The sequence below is a fragment of the Lithobates pipiens genome, unplaced genomic scaffold (genome assembly GCF_037356315.1).
Source record: "Lithobates pipiens isolate NorthernLeopardFrog02 unplaced genomic scaffold, aLitPip1_a1.2 Scaffold_1, whole genome shotgun sequence".
In the NCBI taxonomy this organism is placed as follows: Eukaryota; Metazoa; Chordata; class Amphibia; order Anura; family Ranidae; genus Lithobates; species Lithobates pipiens.
The window spans coordinates 185300581-185321288 of record NW_027507685.1 but is presented as its reverse complement, the minus strand read 5'-3'; the positions used below and the strand labels follow the sequence as shown (position 1 = coordinate 185321288).

The following is a 20708-nucleotide window of genomic DNA, read 5'->3' as shown; positions in this document are numbered from 1 at the left end:
CAATGGGCAGGAGTGGTGTATACACCGCTCCAAACTTTTTTTTTTTTTACCATTGCACCGCTCAAATGTAAAAGCACACAGGGCTTTCACACTGGAGACACAGCAGGCGCTCTTTCAGGGCGCTTTGCAGGCGCTATGTTTAGCGCTGTAGTGCCTGCAAAGTGCCCCAGTGTGAAAGGGATCTAAGGGAAGTTTTTGGGAAAAAACTAAACTCAATTTTAAATAAGGAACTTTGCAGCAAAATAAGGGTCAGTGCCCATCTGCAGCCTGACAAGTGTCATTTAACCACTTGCCATCCACAGGCCGTCATATGACGTCCTCGGCTTTGTGGGGTTATATCTGAAAGATCCTGAGGCTACAGTATGCTTTGCATACTAGCATATTATGAAAGACTTGCCTTAAAACAAAGCCCTCCATCAGTTCGCTATCACAGCTGACAGGGCTTTCATCTTCACTCGGTCTTCCTTATGGCTTTGTGGGCTCCGGCCATTTGGATGACCAAGCCGCGATGATGTCACTCCTGCACGCGGGAGTCACGGCCACTTCACAGCACTCTCAATGGATGACATGCCGTCTTTTGAGAGCACAGTACGCATGCGCTGGTGATGTTACTGGCTGTTACTAAAGTGAATATCTCCTAAACAGTGCACATTTAGGAGATATTTGCTGTACCTATTACATATTATATGCTTGCCTATAGGAAGAAAAATAAATAAGCGGACTTTACTACCACTTTAACCTCTTCCCACCCGGCCTATAGCAGAATGACAGCCGGGCGGTGGTTCAGTTATACTGACTGGGCATCATATGACATCTAGCAGGATAATGGCTACCGCGCGCCCGGTGGTGTGGTCTGCCAGTCTGACGGAGGCTCTTTACCACGTGATGTAAACAGGAAGAGCCGTTGATGGGCTTTTCCTCACTCGCGTCTGACAGACACAAGTACAGGACAGCCGATCGGCTGCTCTCCTGACTGGGGGGTCTGCGTTAATTGTTTATCAGCATGGGCCCCCCTTGGATGCCCACCCAGGACCACCAGGATGCTGCCAGGACCACCAGGGATGGCCACCACACTGGACCACCAGCGTTTTAAAAATTATTTTTTCTTATTTTACCTTTTCTGTTTTTTTATTTTTATATTGTTCTTTTGAAAAAAATTATTGTAATTTTTATTCCTATTGCAAGGATTGTAAACATCCCCTATAGAAAAAAGCATGACAGGACCTCTTAAATATGAGCTCTGGGGTCAAAAAGAGCTCAGACCTCATATTTACTCTAAAATGCAATAAAAAAAAAAAAGTCATTTAAAAAATGGCCCTTTTAAGAGCTATGGGCGGAAGTGCCGTTTTGACGTTGCGTCCTCCCTGCATTGGTGTGAAGTAGGGTGGAGGCCATCTTCCCCTCACTTGTCTCCATGCCACTGACGTGAGAGGATCTGATTGCTCCGCCAATGCCGTCGGCTCCGGTAAGCGGTGGGAAGAGGGGGGCCCCCTCTCCCACCGTTGCTAAGTGGTCTCGTAGTGAATCCGCTGCAGAAACCACTATTATCGGAAAGCAGACCGCCGGCTGAAGAAGATACTCTTAGCTAGCTGCTGCCATAACTTTATTCCCCTTCAAAGTTAGGATGTATTTCGGCGTGCGGCGGTCCGTAAGTGGTTAAACTACATAGAGGGTTGTAAGAGCAATAAGGATGTGGAATTCCCTTCCACAGGCGGTGGTCTCAGCGGGGGGGGGGTGCAACGATAGTTTCAAAAAACTATTAGATAAGCACCTGAACGACCACAACATACAGGGATATACAATATAATACTGACATATAATCACACACATAGGTTGGAATTGATGGACTGTCACTTTTTTTTCAACCTCACCTACTATGTAACTATGTAATGCATAAGAGGTAAGAAGAAAAAAATGTATATCCAAAAACGAGGGGTAGAGGGGGCGGTCTTTAGTTTAACCACTTGCCGCCCGCCCTATAGCAAATAGACGGCGGCAAAGTGGTTGCATAATCCTGACCGGACGTCATATGACGTGATCAGGATTATGAGCCGCTGCGCGCCCCCGGGGGCGTGCATCGCGGCTATCGTTGCGGGATGTCAGTCTGACACCTGGCAACTACGATCTCGGTAAAGAGTCTCCGACGGAGACTCTTTACCACGTGATCAGCCGTGTCCAATCACGGCTGATCACAGTGTAAATAGGAAAAGCCGGTGATCGGCTTTTCCTCACTCGCGTCTGTCAGACGCGAGTAGAGGAGAGCCGTTCGGCTGCTCCTCTGACAGGGGGGGTCTGTGCTGATCGATTATCAGCACAGCCCCCCCGAGGATGCCCACACTGGACCACCAGGGACGCCACCAGACCACCAGGGATGCCAAGGACAAGGTATGCCACCCTAGACCACCAGGGATTCCAGTCAGTGCCACAATGGATGCCAATCAGTGCCCATAATGGATGCCAATCAGTGCCCACAATGGGCATCACTGATTGGCATGCATTATTGATTGGCACTGATTGGCATCCATTAGTACAAAATATAATACAATGCCGCCTACCAGTTCCCATCTGTGCCGCCTATCAGTGCCTACCCATGCCCACCTGTGCCGCCTACCCATGCCCACCTGTGCCACCTAACCCATGCTCACCTGTGCCGCCTAACCCATGCCCACCTGTGCCACCTATCCATGCCCATCCATGCCAATCCAAGCCAATTTGTGCCACCTATCAGTGCCCATCCGTGCCACCCATCAGTGCCGCCTATCAGTGCCACATATCGGTGTCCATCAATGCCACCTCATCAGTGCCACTTCATTGGTGCCCATCAGTGCGGCCTTATCATTGCCCATCAGTGTAACCCCATCAGTGCCCATCAGTGAAGGAGAAAACTTACTTATTTGCAAAGTTTTGAAACTGAAACAAAAAAAAAACATTTTTTTTTTCAAAATTTTCGGTATTTTTTTATTTGTTTAGCAAAAAATAAAAACCGCAGAGGTGATCAAATACCACCAAAAGAAAGCTCTATTTGTGGGAAAAAAATGATAAAAATTTCATTTGGGTACAGTGTGGCATGACCGCGCAATTGTCATTCAAAGTGCGACAGCGCTGAAAGCTCAAAATTGGTCTGGGCAGGAAGGTGTTTAAGTGCCTGGTATTGAAGTGGTTAAGATCAAGTTGTAAAGTTGGCTTCCTGGTTCTTATGCTTTACACACACGACCGTTTTTCCCGTCGAGAATAAACTCTTAAGGTTTTTCCGACGGAGTTCCGCTGAAACTGTCTTGCATACACACGATCACACCAAAGTCTGATCGGCAAGAACGCGGTGATGTACAACACGTACGACGGGACTAGAAAAGAGAAGTTCAGTAGCCAATAGCTTCCGTCTCGTACTTGCTTCAGAGCATGCGTCACTTTTGGTCCGTCAGAATAGCCTACACACGAGCGGTTTTCCCGATAGGAATTGGTTCCGTCAGAAATATTTAGAACATGTTCTATTTCTAGGCCCGTCAGAATTTTCAAAAAAAATAAAAAAATAAAAAAAGTCAGATGGGGCATACACACTATCGGAATATACGATGAAAAGCTGTCGTCTGACTTTTTCTGTCGGACATTACGCTCGTGTATTTGGGGCATTAAAAGTTGTCCCGATAAAATAGAAAATGGCAAACTTTAATACCTGGTCATATCATACAACATGTAAGAAAAACTTACTCAATAAATTCTCAGATTTTTTTGGGAAGTTGATATTTTCTGCTTTCCCGGTTGAGTATTTCTTTTTTCTTTATCTCAATATGGAACATCTTATTCTAATATGCAAATAAATCTTTATTTAGAAACTTAAATACAGTAGAAAGTGTAGCCATCCTTATGGAAAGCGCACCAAATGTGAACGTGGGCTTTGCTCTGAAGGAGTTAAACAATTGCTGTCTGAAGCACTCAGTCATCCACCAGGCTGGGAAATGCCAAGGTCTTTTTGACATCTGCTCTCCGATTGATACTGCAGGCTTTGCGGGTAACAGCTGAAAAAGCCCCACAGGTGCCATATAAAGAGGTGACCATGTTGTCATATTTCATTGCGGCATCCTTCTGCAACACCATAATTACCTAATTAGGTTGTTAATTAGGAAATTAGCATTTTGCCGTATTGATAGAAGGCGGCATGCAAGCTGGGCGCGTTTGTCTACTTTAATTTAGGATTTGTGTGTCTATCATACTTGCGTTCTAACTTGAGCCATGGGAAAGGAGACACAATGTGGACTGGATCATGAATGAGTTATGCAATCTTCCTGTTTACTGAGTTTAGGATGATTGATTAAATATATATTTCTCTTTTTTTTTTTTTTTTTTTATTGTTATAGTTAAGGCTGTTAAATTTGGTCCCCTTTCATAATTTTAATTAAAGCCAGTGTTTTGTGTAATTTTCGTTTAAAGGTAAAAGTGAGAGGTGCAAGGGTGGCAAAACCGAAAAATGCAGGATGCAATGGAAAATTACAGTTTTTAAAAAAAAAATGTATATTTTTATATAGAATTGTTTTCTGTTTGACTTTTTAATTAATATCAACCAATTTAAATGAATGGTGCCGAAAACCAAAATGAAGAATGCTCTTGACAGAAAACTGAAACTGAAAATGACAGTTTTAAAAAAATATTTATATTTTTATATATAATTGTATTATAGTCCACTTTTTAATTAATATCATCAACTTGAATGAATATGAATTTATTGTTGGCCATTATTGGCACCTTTTAGCTCAAGAAAGGCTCAAGAAAAATGTACCCCTTTAAATTCTATGTATGTCTTCACGCTGGTCCGTTGGTCTTACGTTGTGATGTTAAAAATCCTGCTTGCTGCATTTTTGGTCAGTTAAAAAAAAAAAAAAAAAAGCACCAAAAAAACCACACCTCCCAGTTCAAATGCATTGAAGACGCAGCAAGATCGCCTCATTAACGCACCTGTGTTGTGTTTTTGATGCGATTTTTGAGTCACGTGACCTATGAAAAAACGCCATAAGCACAGCATGGGAAATTGGCCCAAAATCACAGCAAAATGCACTAAAATTGCTGTGAATTTGTGGCAAAATTGCAGTGTATTTATTGTGCTCTTATTGGCATCATAGCTGAATGCTGATAACACCATTTTTTGGCGAAATTGGAGAAATGTTTCGCCGGACGAAATTTTCTGTGTATCTCTAATCTAAACCCAAGAACAAAAATGACATATTTTGCAGTTTACTACTATTTAGAAGAAGTGACTGCGTTTTTTTCTATTTCAGACTTTTTTCCCTTTTGTTTTGAACTCGTGATCCTGCCAGTAATGCACTTCCTGTCGAAGGTTGACAACGCCCTATCACTGTTGTCCTATGGAGGACCAGCATTGTCACCCTAAGGCCCCTTTCACACTGGGGCGGTTCCAAGCGCTTTACTGTCATTTTAGCGGCGGTCTGCAGCCGCTAGCGGGGTGGTTTTAGCCCCTGCTAGCGGCCGAAAAAGGGTTAAAACCGCCCGCGAAGCACCGCTGCGGCAACGCTTTGCCGGCGGTATAGCTGCGCTGTCCCATTGACTTCACTGGGTAGGAGCGATGAATTCACCGCTCCAAAGATGTGGCTAGCATAACTTTTTTCACCGTCCTGCCAGTGCACCGCTCCAGTGTGGAGTGAAAGGGCCCGTTTTTTTCAGGCGCTACACAGGCGCTATTTTTAGCGCTGTAGCACCTGAAAACCGCCCCAGTGTGAAAGGGGCCTAAAGCTGGTGTTCTGAAGTCCACAGAAAGTATTGGGACCAATGAAATTGTGAACTTCCTGTACTCCTTGCTTTGGTTCATTCGATTACTGGGGCGGATCAACAGGTGTTTTTTTGTACTTTTAAAACTAGGGTTGCACACAGGGATCGGTGCCGATACCAAGCATTTGCACGAGTACTCCTGCAAATGTTCTGATACCTGAAGGAGCTCAGCTATGAGGAAAGATTACAGGAACTGAATTGATTCTGTCTTGAGAAGAGGAGATTAAGACCTGGTTCACACCTATGCGGGTTGTAATTTGCCTATTTCAGGTGTATTTTGCATTTTTTAATACACATTTTTGATCCATTGAAGTCTATAGAACCAAAAGACAGAAAAAAGTTGCTGGCCTTTTCTAAAAAGATGCACAGATGTGAAAGTCTTGATCCATAGGAAACCATGGTCAGACCCCCCTTTTTGGGAATTTATCACATCCATACTATCTGGATATTTATATACGAGGTTCATTTTCCTGCAAGACAGTGAGACTCGTTCTCTCCTCTGCTAGCTTTGAATACATTGATTGTGTCCTGAAGAAGCTTAATGGTGAAACGTGTCAATACACAAGGGCTCACTGTATACTCTGTATCATTATATGTGATTTTTAACCATTAAATGCTCTTTTCATGTATTGTATTTTCATAATAAACATTGCTATTTTTCTATACTTTACTATTTGTTTCGTATGCCTCTAAAGTCCGACCTAGAGATACTTAGTACCCCTTTCCTTTTTTTGTTCCCCCTAAACTATGGATGTGGCAATGTGAATGCTTTCTTATTTGCTAGAAAATTTACATAGAACCCCCAAAAATTGTTTTTTTTTAGCAAAGACCTTAGAGAATACAATGGCGGTCGTTGCAACTTTTTAGCTCACATGCGTTCCGTTCTGCGTGTGAGTACAAGGGGACTGGGCGCATTAAAAAAAACATTTTATTATTATGAATTTTACTTTTTTTTTGTTTTTTTTTTGGTTTGACACTTTAAAAAAAAATGTTTGATCACTTTTATTCCTATTACAAAGAATGTAAACATCCCTTGTAATAGGAATATGGCATGATCGGTCCTCTTTACAGTGAGATATGGGGTCATTTAAGACCCCACATCTCACCTCTAGGCTGGAAAGCCTGAAATCAAATTAAAAAAAGCCAAAGCGGCACCATTTGTTTGAATGCAGAGGCTGGGCATGACATCATAACATCACGCCCAGCCTCCGAACGATCATAGAAACTCCAGCGACCATCTAGTCTGCCGGAAATCTCTAAGTTAAACAACCGGGGCCGGCAGATCCTGTCTCAGACTCACCGATGGAAGCGTCGGAGGGCGGCAGGAGGGGGGAGACGTCCCTTCTCGCCGCCCATAAGAACAATCAAGAGGCAGAACAGCCACTATGATCATTGTTATGGTGTAGGGAATTGCCGTCTGAAAAAGCCGATATCTGAATGATGCCTGTAGCTGCACCCATCATTCAGATATATCTGCTCAAAGTCAAGGGCGTCATATGACGGCCGGAATGAATATTAATTTATCATCAGCCATTATTGGCGCCTTTTAGCTCAAGAAAAATGTATCCCTTCAAATTCTATGTATGTCTTTACACTGGTCCATCAGACTTTCATTGTGGTGTTAAAAATCCCGCTTGCTGGATTTTTGGTCAGTTAAAAAAAAAAAAAAAAAACGCACAAAAAACACACCTCCCCATTCAAATGCATTGAAAAGGCAGCAAGAACGCATCATTAACGCACCCGTGTTACTTTTTTGATGCTTTTTGAGTCACATGACCTATGAAAAACAACCCATAAGCACAGTAAAATCGTGTTAAAATTTCGGCAAAATTCTCTGAAAAATCACGTGCGTTTTTGATGCCATTATCGGCACCTTTTTTATCTTCTCAACCAAATGCCGATAACACCATTTTCACCCCAAAATGTTTTGGAGGTCGAAATTTCGGTGCATCTCTAGTATACGGAGCCCTGTTCTAGCAGTGGATCGTGAACCTTTCCATCCCGCTCCTGAAACTAAATCCAGTCGGACTTTACACTGCTCAGTCATTCACAGGAAACCAATGTTTTCTGAATGAATAAAAAGTATTCTTTGGCTGATGTGGAGAGGTGGGCGGATGACATCACAGCACAGTTTTAAAACCCCAGAACTGTTGCATCAGGATGTGTGGATGGTGAAACTGTACCACCCATGGAGGTGGGTACAGCAGAGACCGGGGGGGAGCTAGCAGTGTAGGTCGTTCACCTTTTCATTATTTTCTAAGAAGGTCAACTAACCCTTTAAATGATCTGTATATTGTCCTCGTACAGCCTGTTCATAGCTTCTGCAGTTCTATGTGAATTGTGTAAAGCTCACCCTTTAAAGATTAGAAAATGATTTTCGGTGGGGCCAGCTACTCTTAGGGCCCATTCACATCCACTACATTGCGATAAATGGGTGGGTCACCACAACACGCAGTAAAGCGTCATTTACACATTTTATGGCACCTTAGTGCAGAGCCAGAAGGCATCTGTGCTGTAATGATGTGCTTTGCGATGTGCTTCAGAAACATTCAGCAAGACCTGTTTTTTCATACGTTGAGGTTCATTGTGACCCATTAATTTTGAATGGACTACCTAACACAGTGTGCTGCAATACGAGATGAAAAAGGGACAAAAATGCGGGGCTCTTACTGTAACCGCAATGCACATAAATTTACAGCACCTTTTTAGACTTTCAGAAACATGCCTACTTTCTCTTTGATTCAACTAAGCCTTAGGACTCGTTTATACGTACGGCGCTCCTGTGAAGAGCAATCCAAGGTGGATCGCTACTCAGACGGTGTCCGACAGTCAGTGAGGAGGTGATATGTCACCTCCTTTCCCCCTGTTTTAATCACTAAAAACCCACACCACCATGCCAGTACTTTGGCCCCATCAGGTGAATGGTCTGGCGACGGTCGGCATCGAGATCAAGTGATGCAGCATGTCCACCCCCATCCACTACCTTTGCAGCCCAAACCCAGGGACATACACATGCTGTCACTGAATGGCAGTTCTATCAACAAGTACTGACAGTTTTAGACAACATTTGTCCCTTGGCTTTGAGTCCACAACAGTCCTTGAATGCCCCCTATGGTCACCTTTAGCACATGGTTCTCTGGATGCATTTAGACACCTGTGACCCTTTAGTGATTTGACCAATATTTCAAGAGACCAAGAAGACTTGTACCTCTAGCTTGGCAACATCCCCTGACGAAGCCCGATATATGGGTGAAAATTGTTGAGAATTCTATCCTTTTATGCTGTATCCACAAAATCTTGTTTATCTGTACTTGCCAGTTGTTGTGTTTTTTAACATTTTTTTTTTTTCTAAAATAAAATAAAACTTTCTTATATAGTTGTTACTGTTTTTCAAACTAATTTGCACCTTAAAAATCCCATTCCTTCTTTCTACATATAACATATTAATGGATGTGGTGCTATTACTAAGTTGACTTGTCTTTGATCAAAAAACTTCTTTCCTGGCAGGCTAAACTTTTCCTAAAGGCAGAAGGTTTTTTATGTAAGAAACCTTCTGTGTGCAGCAACCCCCCTAATACTTACCTGAGCCCCATCTCGATCCAGCGATGTTGCATGAGAGTCTCGGCTGTCAAGGACTCTCCCTCCTCATTGGCTGAGACAACAGCGAGCGACATTGGCTCCTCTTGCTGTCCATCAAAGTCAGTGAGCCAATAAGGAGAGAAGGTCTGAATGTGATGGACACACAGAACTTTTGGGTGCCCCCATAACAAGCTGCTAGCTGTGGAGGCACGAGGTAGGGGCCAGGAGCACCGGTGAGGGACCCGAGAAGAGAAGGATCTGAGCTGCTCTGTGCAAAACCACTGCCCAAAGCAGGTAAATATGACATGCAGCGGCGCTTTGCCGGCAGTTTGGCGGCGCTGCCCCATTGATTTCAGTGGGCAGGGGCACGTAGGAGCGGGGTATGCCCCACTCCTACAGCGCTGCAAAGATGCTGCATGCAGGACTTATTTTACTGTTCTTCAAGCGCACTGCTCCAGTTTGAAAGCACTTGGGCTTTCACACTTGAGAGATAGGAGAGGCTCTTTACAGGGGCTGTTTTTAGCGATGTATCGCCTGTAAAGTGCCTCAGTGTGACAGTAGCCAAAGGAAGTGTGACTTTGTGCACTTAAAATTCAGTCAAAAAAACAAAAAAGGGGAAGTTGTGAGATTCAGTAAAACTGCAGCATTTAGAGTTGTGGGCTTGTGTGAACTGGCACAAAATGAGGCCTTACATAGCTGCAAGACCTGACAGTTTAGGACACAGTCACTTGAGCATAGGTCTAGGCCCAGGTTATCATTGATGCAATTTGTTGGCATGTGATTTGACATGTCAAATCGCATGCCAAATTGGCGGCTATTGCTGGCAACGGCGCCGTCTGTATCAATGCGATGCTGACTTTGCAGCACCGCACCAATTTCATGAACCTGCACAGATGTTTCTGAAATCGGTACTGACATGCGGATATGAAATAGTGTTTTTTGGCCGTTCCATTTTTTAAATGGGGTTTTCTTCCGTTTCAAAAATCTAATCTTAAAGCGGAGTTCAACTCATAAAATACATTTTGCATTATTCAGCTGCATTCAATACAATTAACAACATTTGGAAAAAATTATTATTTTTGCTCACCTTTTCAGGTCTGTTGCTAGGGGGGGGGGGGGGGTCCCTCGTAATCTGCTTCTTCCTCTCCACGGCACCTGACGTAATTTCCCTCGGCGCCTGAGCTCGCTAGTGCTCATGGGAGATGTCTGTCATCATTTCCCAGGAGTCACTGGGCAGCGCAGAGGGCTTCGTTGCCATCACAATAGGGGCGGGCCCTTCCGACGACGACACCTGTTGTGATGGCAATGTCAGAAGTGTACAACGCTGCGCCATGCATATGGTGGTGCATGCTGGTCGCTCAGCTGCACCGGAGCCTGGAAGATGCACACAAGCAAGAGGAATATAAGATATATTCCTCTATGAAATCGGAAATCTAGTGCAGATTCAGCACAGAAACATCAGTGCTAAAATTAAGCTTTAGCAAAAAGAGATATTCATCCTAAAAAAAAAAAATTTTTTAACAGTGGGAACTCTGCTTTAAAGTGAAAGTAAACCCTCCTATTGTTTTCAGATGAGGAAGCTGCCATCTTGGCCTCTCTTTAATCTTCAACTGCCATGATGCTGCACATGTGATCAGTTATGACACCAGCCATTGGATTGGCTGATAGCTTGGTTGAGAGCACAACCAATGTGACAGTTACATTAACATATCTGTTAATTAAAATAGTAATAATTATGTCTAGATATAAGAATTCAATAACTCCGCATTTGTTAAACATGGCTATATCTTTGATAGCTATGTATTGGAAGCAAAAGTCTGTACCGATCATAGGCCAGTGGCTACGAAAAATAGGCTATATATGTTATAAAGAAGAACTTATGTATAAAACCAAGGGCATGACTGATAAACATTTAAAGATGTGGGCATACTGGTTTGATTTTAAAATGACCTCATTATATTACAACACGATATTAGATCCCTGATACTATATTATAGTATTTTAATGGTATATCAGACCCCTTTCACACTGTGCCGCCACTGGCATCAGCGGTAAAGCTGCGCTATTTTTAGCGTCACTTTACCGTCGTTTTAGTGGCGCTATTCGGCCGCTAGTGGGGCGGTTTTAACCCCCTCTAGCAGCCAAAAAGGGGTTAAATCCATCTGCAAAATGCTGTCGGTATGACAGTGTTGCCCCATTGATTTCAATGGGAAGGAGCTGTGGAGGAGCAGTGAGTTCACCGCTCCAAAGAAGCTGCGTGCAGTAGTTTTTCTGACGCCCTGGTAGGACTTTTACTGATTCCTGGCCAGCGCAACGGTCCGGCGTGAAAGCACTTAGGCTTTCACACTGGAGCGAATGGAGCAGCTGTTTTAGGGCAGTTTGCAGGCGCTATTTTTAATGCCGTAGCGCCTGCAAAACGCTCCAGTGTGAAAGGGGTCTTATTGTTATACGACATAATACATAATATTTGTATAGACATGGTGCAATAGAAGTATATTATTATTTTATATTTATGCCAGGTATGGAATTAATCGCAGTGCATCAGCACTTACCCGCCCCCCCCCCTTTTCTGACTCCACCCCTTTCCCTCACTTTTTATTAATTTTGTTTGTTAAAAACAAAAATTTCTCTATCAGCAAAGATATCAATAAATAAAAAATATATTTTATATATATATATATATATATAATATTTGAAATGTTTTTCCAAGAGCTAAATTTCCTGATTGTAATTGTTCTTTTTTTCTGTATTTGAATTTGAAATGGCAAAAAAAAAAATTATGTAATAGTTAATTTTCTCTCCTCTGTTTGGCAGGAAACAGTTCTCTATGAAAGGCTGGATTTTCTGGTGATAAACCCATGTAGCAGAGAAGAGAATGGCTTTTCTGGACAATCCCTTGATTATCTTGGCACATATCCGGCAGTCCCATGTGACCAGCGATGACACTGGCATGTGTGAGATGGTGCTCATTGACCATGATGTAGACATAGAAAAACTGTACCCATCTTCTGTCTCTGGGGAGAACCTCTCGCAGCCACAAGGAAATGGAGAAACGCAAGGCTACATTTATTCTCAGTCCGTTGATATTACGTCTAGCTGGGATTTTGGCATAAGAAGAAGATCAAACACAGGTAGGAACTGGACTGTTAATGTGGAATGAATAATTCACTCTAATGAATGTTTTTGTTCTTTACCAGTAGATTACTGGTGTACTTGGTATGCCCACTTAGAGGCTGTTCCTGCTGAGCCCATGCGTGTAGCTGTTGGGATCTGCTGTCAGTTTGAAGTATTGGTTTATGTATCACAGCTGCTTGTAGAATCCGTTCCGGTGCTTGTTAAAATGTAAATAAATGCTGATACATTGTAGCTAGTTGTGGCTCTGTAGGCAACTGACTACAAAATATCTGGGTTTTCTTTATGCAGGCGTTGTCGAAGAAACGCTGAAAGCATAAAAAAGTATTTCCTAATTAAAGTTTAAGCAAAAAAGAAACACTATTATTCCAGAGTGCTGCTGGCTTCTGGTGTCTTGGGATCGTCATCTTCAGACCCCCTCCCTATGTTTGCTCTTTCTGCCCAGCTCTGCCATTCATAGAATCTCATGTAGTTACAGAATTGGTACAGTTGAATAAAGACATCAGTCCATCCAGTGCAACCTGTGTGGATGTGTGTATGCGTTTTTAGTATATCTTTACCATTTCCCATATCCCTGTAGATTATGTTCACTAAGATGCTCATCTAAAAGTTTTTTGAAATTAGGGACACTCCCTGCTGACCCCACCAATTGTGTACTACAGTTTCCAAGAATGAAATCTGTGACTATAGGAAAGGAGATTATTTGACTGGTATGCCCTGTCCTTTCATAGTCACCAGGACTCTCCTACCTTACCATTGCCCCAGCTTAGAACAAAGATGTCCTGACTTTTTATTTCGCTTGGTTTTTTGGAGAGGTTCCTAAAGAGTCTCTTATGCTTTACAATCTCATGGCTTTGAATTAACAGCAGAGAAGAACCAGGCTGGATTAGCTGTTTTCGGTCCACGTTATCCTTGTGTACTCATGTGAGGTTCTCAGGGGGTTGTGTGCACTTTGGTGCATCAATGATGAGACTTCTGGACTTAAAATAGGTCGCTGATGTAAATTTATATGTACAACAGGACATAATGACACCTTAGGCTAGGTTCATACTTGTGCAGCGGTTGCCGTATCTGCAACCCCCCCCCACAGACAAAAATGCCCTGTGGTTTAGGAGATGTGTGGGAGTGCCATTAGTCAAAATGGCACCCCCCACACACTGGAAACTGAATTGCACTTGTGGTTTCTGTGCTGGCCATGCATCAAAATCATTAAAAGTGCACATAAACACATCAATTTACAAAAATTCCTGCTAAATTGCTACTAAAGCATTGTTCACATGTGGCATACTAAAGCATACGCCCATGGTGGGCCATGTTTACCTGCACAGGGATGCACAGGTGTTCCATGCATCTATGTACAGGCAGTCCCATGTATGCCAATTGGGATACAACAGCTGCACAGGCATAGCTTCTGTTCCCAAACTGACATCCACGTGGGTACATGACCCCGAGCGCAGACGGTGTGAGCTCAGGGACATGCATGCGCACCTACATGGATGTAAAATTGGAAGCAACGGCTCTGTTGGTGCAGTTGCTACATCCCAAATGACATCCAATGGGACGGCCTGCACAGAGATGCATGGAACACCTGTGCTTCCCTGTGAAGGTACGCTGTGTATGCCCTGTGTGAACAAGGCCTAAACACCTTTCACACAAGTAAACCAATCGGGTCTGCCTGTCTGTTTTTCAGGCGGGCCCAGTTGGACCACCCATTATTCTCTATGGAGAGACTGATGTAAATGGACATGTAGCTGTTAACACCGGCCTGCATCCGATCCGATACAGTCCGCTAAGCACAGATTTATGGGGATTCCATACCCCATCCATCTAGCAGATGGAATGGTATTGGGGGGAAATAGACAGGCGGTCTGTTTCCATCCGACCGCCCCATAGAGGGTTATGTCCGTGTCCGCTCTGCATCAGCAGAGTGGAAGGGGACATGTCACCTGCCTACTCAGTAGGGATCAGCAGACAGATCCCCCGCTGAGCAGGCGGATCTGATTTTTCATAGCCGCTTCATGTGAAAGGTGTCTTACCAGGAGCGGCTGGTCCATTAGGGACGCTGGGGTGCAACCCCCCCACAGGAGTCCGTACTCATATGTTTGTATGAGTTTTTTTTTTTTGTTTACTATGTATCACCTGTCAGTGGATATAGTAGCGATTGCTGACTATATCCACTGTACTACAGGGGGGCTTGGTAAACACTTGTATACCAAGCCGTCCCCAATCCCAAGCTTCACCCCCACCTGTACCTAGAGCTGCACAATTAATCATTAAAAAATCGTGATCTCGATTCAACCCCTCTGACAATCTCTATTGCAGAGTTTGCGGATTCTTTCATATAACAAGTTGAGAGACTTATCTGCTCTCTCAGCTGTCAAATGAAAACATCCTGGCAGTCTGCCAAGTTTTTAACATGAAACATTGTAGCTTACTCTTCCTTCTTAGATCAAAGGGATAAACTTCTGTATGTGAGGAAAAAATCCAGGCAGTCTGCCAAGTTTTTAGTGTAAATGCAGGAAGTTTAACCACTTAAAGTCTAAATCTTTTTCTGACACTTGTTTCTTAAGTTAAAATCAATATTTTTTGCTCGAAAATTACTTGGAACCCCCAAACATTGTATATATTTTAGCAGAGACCCTAGGGGATAAAATGTCAATTGCTGCAATATTTTATGTCACACTGTATTTGTCCAGCGTTTTTTCAAACACAATTTTTTGGGAAAGACAAAACCGTAAACTTAGCCCAATTTTTTTTGTTTTAATGTGAAAGATGTTACGCCACGAGAATCGTGATCTATCTTCTAAGCAAAAAAATTGTGATTCTCATTTTAGCCAGAATTATGCAGCTCTACCTGCACCGCTCCCCAGCCTGGTAGATCGCCGGAGATCGGTGCAGGAAGAATCTGCAGGAGGGATGCCGCTTGGACCAGGAATGGATCAGGGATGTGAGGGCATTACGGGGGGAGATCTGAGTGATTGTGGGGGGGGCACACCTGGAACACCCCCTAAGCCCCATGCAGAACACTAAGCTGGTGGAAGAGGAGGGATGCCGGTTAATGATGGTAGCTGTGGGGTTCGGGGTGGGGGGGGTAAATCAGTACTGGGGGGGGGGGTGAAGGGGATAGGAAAGGAGAGAAGGGGGGAGGCTGGCACATTAGAGGTTAATAACTCTGATCAGCAGGTTGTAATCTGCTGATCAGAGTTATAGAATTGCTCAGCAGAGTCTGCTGAACAATTCTGATATAAGCTTATGGTCATTGAAGTGACAATGAGCTTATAAGAGAGGGAGAAATGAGGTCCGTATGGCATACAGACTTGGCCACCTGCAGGCACTTTTTAGGTCCGTACAGCGGCAGTGAAAGGGTTAAGGGAAAAAATAACAAAAAGAAAACGAATGCAGATTGGTAAGCTACAGCATATTACATTTTTGGTTTTGGTTTTACAGCTGCTTTAATCTTTCATTTCCAGAATGGCAGAAGCTGGTTTTGGTATACCAAGTCTTTCCTGTTCTAACATTTTAGGCTATAAAGCGCACTGTTGTAGCATCTCCTAATCTAAGCATAGCCTGAGTCTTATTAACACAACTCTGATAATCACCGCTTTCCTTGCTTACAGTCTGTCAAATGTTAATAGAACATGATTTATGCCCTGTTTTGCATAGATTCACAGAGATAAATATACCAAAAGAATGGATGCTAATTAGTTTAGTACAGCTTAGGTAGGACTGTTGTGCATACAAAATCTTTTCGGAAAATATTACCTAGTTAATCATTTCAAAATTTGGTGGCATTTTGGCACAGTGGCTGCTTTGAAAAAATGGCAAGGGCTCATGAAACCTAAAGGATAATTGTATTTTTTGCCAGTATTTATTTATTTTTTATATTTTTAGTGCATGTCCATTTTATATTACTTCCAAGGGGAAGTCATTTCTATGCTCTTAGAAATATATATTTAGTATAATGTTTTAACGTAAAAGGTAAGTTCACACTTTAAATTCCAGCTCCCCTATGCATTAATATTAATATATAGCATTCATGTACTTTTTTTGAAAACTATCAAAGCTTTCCATTAAATCTACAGTCTCTTACTTTTCTTGTCCTAATCCATGTTTACAGATGATTTCATTTGTAATGTCTTTCTTCCTGATCAGACTTTAGGTCATGACACAGGAAGGAGTTGACCAGCTGAGCTCATTAGCACCCACCCATTCCCAGGTTTACCTGATTGCTGCTTCCCTGAACTTCCAGTTCTCAGAGGAAACCATCCATAACACTTACCTCTGCTTTAATGACCCCCGATGCCTGTAAGGTCCTTCACCAGCTTCTTCCGGTTGTAGGTTTTTAGCTGTCTTGATTTGCCTGTGCAGGATGATATATTTTCTGCACATGTGCAGAAGTTCAGTCCTCCTGGCACGCAGGCAACGTGCCAGAATGTAAACTGAGGAACTCTGTGAAGCTCAAAGTACATCCTACAGAAGACTGAGCAGGCAGGTAGGTTTATTTTTTTGTAATGTCTCTTCTGCAATAAAGAGCCTGCCTGCTCACAGTTTTTATTAGTTTTAGACTTTTGTTCCACTTTAAAAGTGTAATCCAAGAAATGGTCTCATGCCCTCCAGTGGTATACTTAACCACTTCCCATCCGGGCCGATTCTGTCACTCCACTCCTAAATTAGAAAAATGACTCAGAACCCCCAAACATTATATGTTTTTTTTTTTTTAAGCAGGGACCCTAGGGAATAAAATGGTAGTTGTTGCAACTTTTTATGTTGCACGGTATTTGCGCAGCAATTTTTTTAATGTGTTTTTTTTTGGGGGGGGGAGTCCCTTTTTAATTTTTTTTTTTTTTTTTGGATCACTTTTATTCCTATTACAAGGAATGTAAACATCCCTTGTAATAGGAATAGTGCATGACAGGTCCTCTTTATAGAGATATGTGGGGTCAATAAGACCTCACATCTCTCCTCCAGGCCATAAAGATAAAAAAAAAGCAGCGTACACGGCAGTGTGTACAACTGCCAAGCCGGAAGTGATGTCATGCCATTGCGCACGGGCCTCAGAGGGTTACCAACACTGCCAAGGACCATCTTGGTATTTTCTGTGGTGAACTTCCACCACTGGCTCGCGGTTTGCATGGGCAAGCCAGTAGAAGCACCGGAGGGTGGCGGCAGAGGGGGATGTTCCCTTCCGCCACCTGTAAGAACAATAACAGAACAGCCACTATAATTGTTCTTGCAGGGGGAATTGCTGGGCGAAAAAAATTATATCTGAATGATAGCTGCAGGCATCATTCAGATATCCCCACTCAAAACCGAGGACGTCATTTGACGTACTACAGGTGGGAAGTGGTTAAAGATTTATAGTGTTAATTCTTTGTCAGCACCAGTAGACTTGCTATCCCCTCAGGACAATGGGGGTATCCTTATATACTGCAAAAAAAAACAAGAGAAGGGTACGCTGACCTAGTGCATTACCATAAAGCAGGGGTTGACAAATTTGCTTGGAATCTAGGAGCCAGCTAAAAAAGTTAGGAGCCGGGTCCGTGACGGCGATCTGGACCTGTCCCTGGCCTGACATGGAGACGAGTGAGGGGAAGATAGCCCCAAGCCCCTCACCTGTCTCCAAGTCATTGCCCATAGCTCTTAGAGGGACATTTAATTTATTTTTTTCAAATGACAAATTTTTTTTAAATTGCATTTTAGTGTAAATATGAGATGTGAGGTCTCTCTGACCCCAGATCTCATATACAAGAGGACCTGTCATGCTTTTTTCTATTACAAGGGATTTTTACATTCCTTGTAATAGGAATAAAAGTGACACACATTTTTTTTTTTTTTTAAAGAACAGTGAAAAAAATAAAAATAAAAGTTAAAATAAAAAAAAATATATATTTTAAACGCGCCCTGTCCTGCCAAGCTTGCGTGCAGAAGCGAACGCATATATGAAAGCGGTGTTCAAATCACACATGTGAGGTATCGCTGCGATCGGTAGAGTGAGAGCAATAATTCTAGCCCCAGACCTTCTCTGTAACTTAAAAAGTGCAACCTGTAGAATTTTTTAAACGGCGCCTGTGGAGATTTTAAAGGGTAAAAGTTTGTCGCCATTCCATGAGCGGGCGCAATTTTGAAGCATGACATGTTTGGTATCGATTTACTCGACGCAACATTATCTTTCACAATATTAAAAAAAATTGGGCTAACTTTACTGTTATCTTATTTTTTTTTTTTTATTAAATACATTTTCCCCAAAAAAGTGCGCTTGTAAGTCCGCCTTGCAAATACGGTGTGACAGACAGTATTGCAATGACCACCATTTTATTCTTTAGGGTGTTAGAATAATATATATATATATATATAATTTTTAGGGGTTCTGAGTAAAGGGAAGGAAGATAGGCTGGCAGGCAGGGAAAATTAGCATTGCATCCATTAGCATTGCTGGTTGTAATTCCAACGGCCACCACAAGAGGGCGCCAGATTCCAGAAGGAACCATAGGATCGTAGAAGGCCTCAAAGCCGGGGGCTAAATTACCGGCCGGCGGCGGCGCGGCCCGAAGCGATCGCGCCGGGGGGGTCCGCGGAGACAGCATACCCCCAGCTGTGCTGCCCCAGGCGCCAGTTCGCTAATTCTAGTCGCAAATGCGACCTGGCGCCCGGGTTTTGTCGAGCCCTGCCATAAAGGATAAAAAGCAACAAATCTTATACTCACAAATGCATAGCATAAGTATGCATGTCATTACAAGTGAAGGGAATCGCCTCCTGGTCTGTTGTAGTCAACTGGTATTATGGGAAGACCAGACAGCGTTTCAAGGGACAGCTTTCTACATCAGCGCCCAGAGTCATCAGGGGCTCTGATGAAGAGTTCTCCCTTGAAATGCGGCAGCCATTATGGACGCTGTCTGGTCTTCCCATAATACTTGAAGGCGAATTCCTTCACTTGTTATGACATGCATACTTATGCTATGCGTTTGTGAGAATAACACTTGCTGCTTTTTATCCTTAAAATCCTTTATCCTATAAAAATGTATTATGGTGCTGCTCTAGGTTGGTGCGCCCTTCTCTTGTTGTTTTCCACTTTTAACAGTGCAGTCTCCAGTTTGTTTGGAGAAGGGAGCAGGGGAGTGTTTTGCCATCCTAGGCAGTGAGTCTGTGTGTTTCTATTGATTCACAAAACTCTAGTGTGCGTCTGCAAGACAAACGAGCCACCCTGAAACATCACACCTGGGGCGATGATCCTGGCACCAGATTAAACTAAAACAATGTCAGTGGTTAAAAAAAAAAAAGAAGCTCCGTCCTCAGTAACTGATCACATCAGCTGCTGAAAGTACTTAAAAAGACTGAGGGTTTAATATCACTTTAATTGAAGTGTGCTCAATAAAAATAAAGGAAAATTGTCCACGTTTGACAGACATTTTCCATAGTCAATAAATTATTTCATAGTTTTCTGTCAGCCTAGATACCTGTGAACATTTAGTATTTCATGGATTATCTAGGATATGTTGGGACCAACAGAGGTGACCTCGGGAGCTCACAAATGCACAATGATTCCATGCACCGTCACTATACAGTGATATTAGCACATTGCTATCTGCTGCAGTCTGGCCCTTTATTAGGAGCTCAAATAATGAGAATGAAAATGCACATTGATCTACGGTAACTGAAATCTGCAGGGGATCCCTTTTAAAGGTGCACTCAAGTGAAACAAGAACATTTTATCTTCACGTTTACCTTGTGGTGCTACTTACGTCGCTTATTAAACCCCTGAGGCTGAATGTTTCCAGATTCTGTAACTTATGTAGGTATTAGAATTTTTACACAGTGGAGTATAACATCACAAAGGGCTGTACTATCCAGAATCACTGCGAAAAGCTTCTATGTACAGTATTCACCGAGGGAGAGTCCTTAAAGTGATTGTAAACCTTTTGTGTTTTATTTTTTTAAAATAAGAAACATGTCATACTTGCCTCCGCTGTGCGGCTCGTTTTGCACAGAGTGGCCCTGATCCTCCTCTTCTGGGGTCCCTTAGTGGCTCTTATGGCTCCTCCCTGCATCAGATAACCCCCTAGAACAGGGGTCTCAAACTGGTGGCCCTCCAGCTGTTGCAAAACTACAAGTCCCATCATGCCTCTACCTGTGTGAGTCATGCTTGTAACTGTCAGCCTTGCAATGCCTCATGGGATTTGTAGTTTCTCAACAGCTGGAGGGCCACCAGTTTGAGACCCCTG

The 20708-nt window shown here is 43.0% G+C and overlaps 1 protein-coding gene across 1 annotated transcript in view; it reads left to right on the top strand.

Moving 5' to 3' along the window:
• The window catches only part of MAPKAP1 (MAPK associated protein 1), a 341504-nt gene that overhangs the window by 13761 nt on the left and 307035 nt on the right, over positions 1 to 20708 (top strand). Inside the window, exon 2 of the mRNA XM_077478999.1 lies at positions 12172 to 12488. Coding sequence (XP_077335125.1) covers positions 12233 to 12488 — 256 coding nt within the window. The 5' untranslated portion in view covers positions 12172 to 12232. The remainder of the gene's footprint in view (positions 1 to 12171; positions 12489 to 20708) is intronic.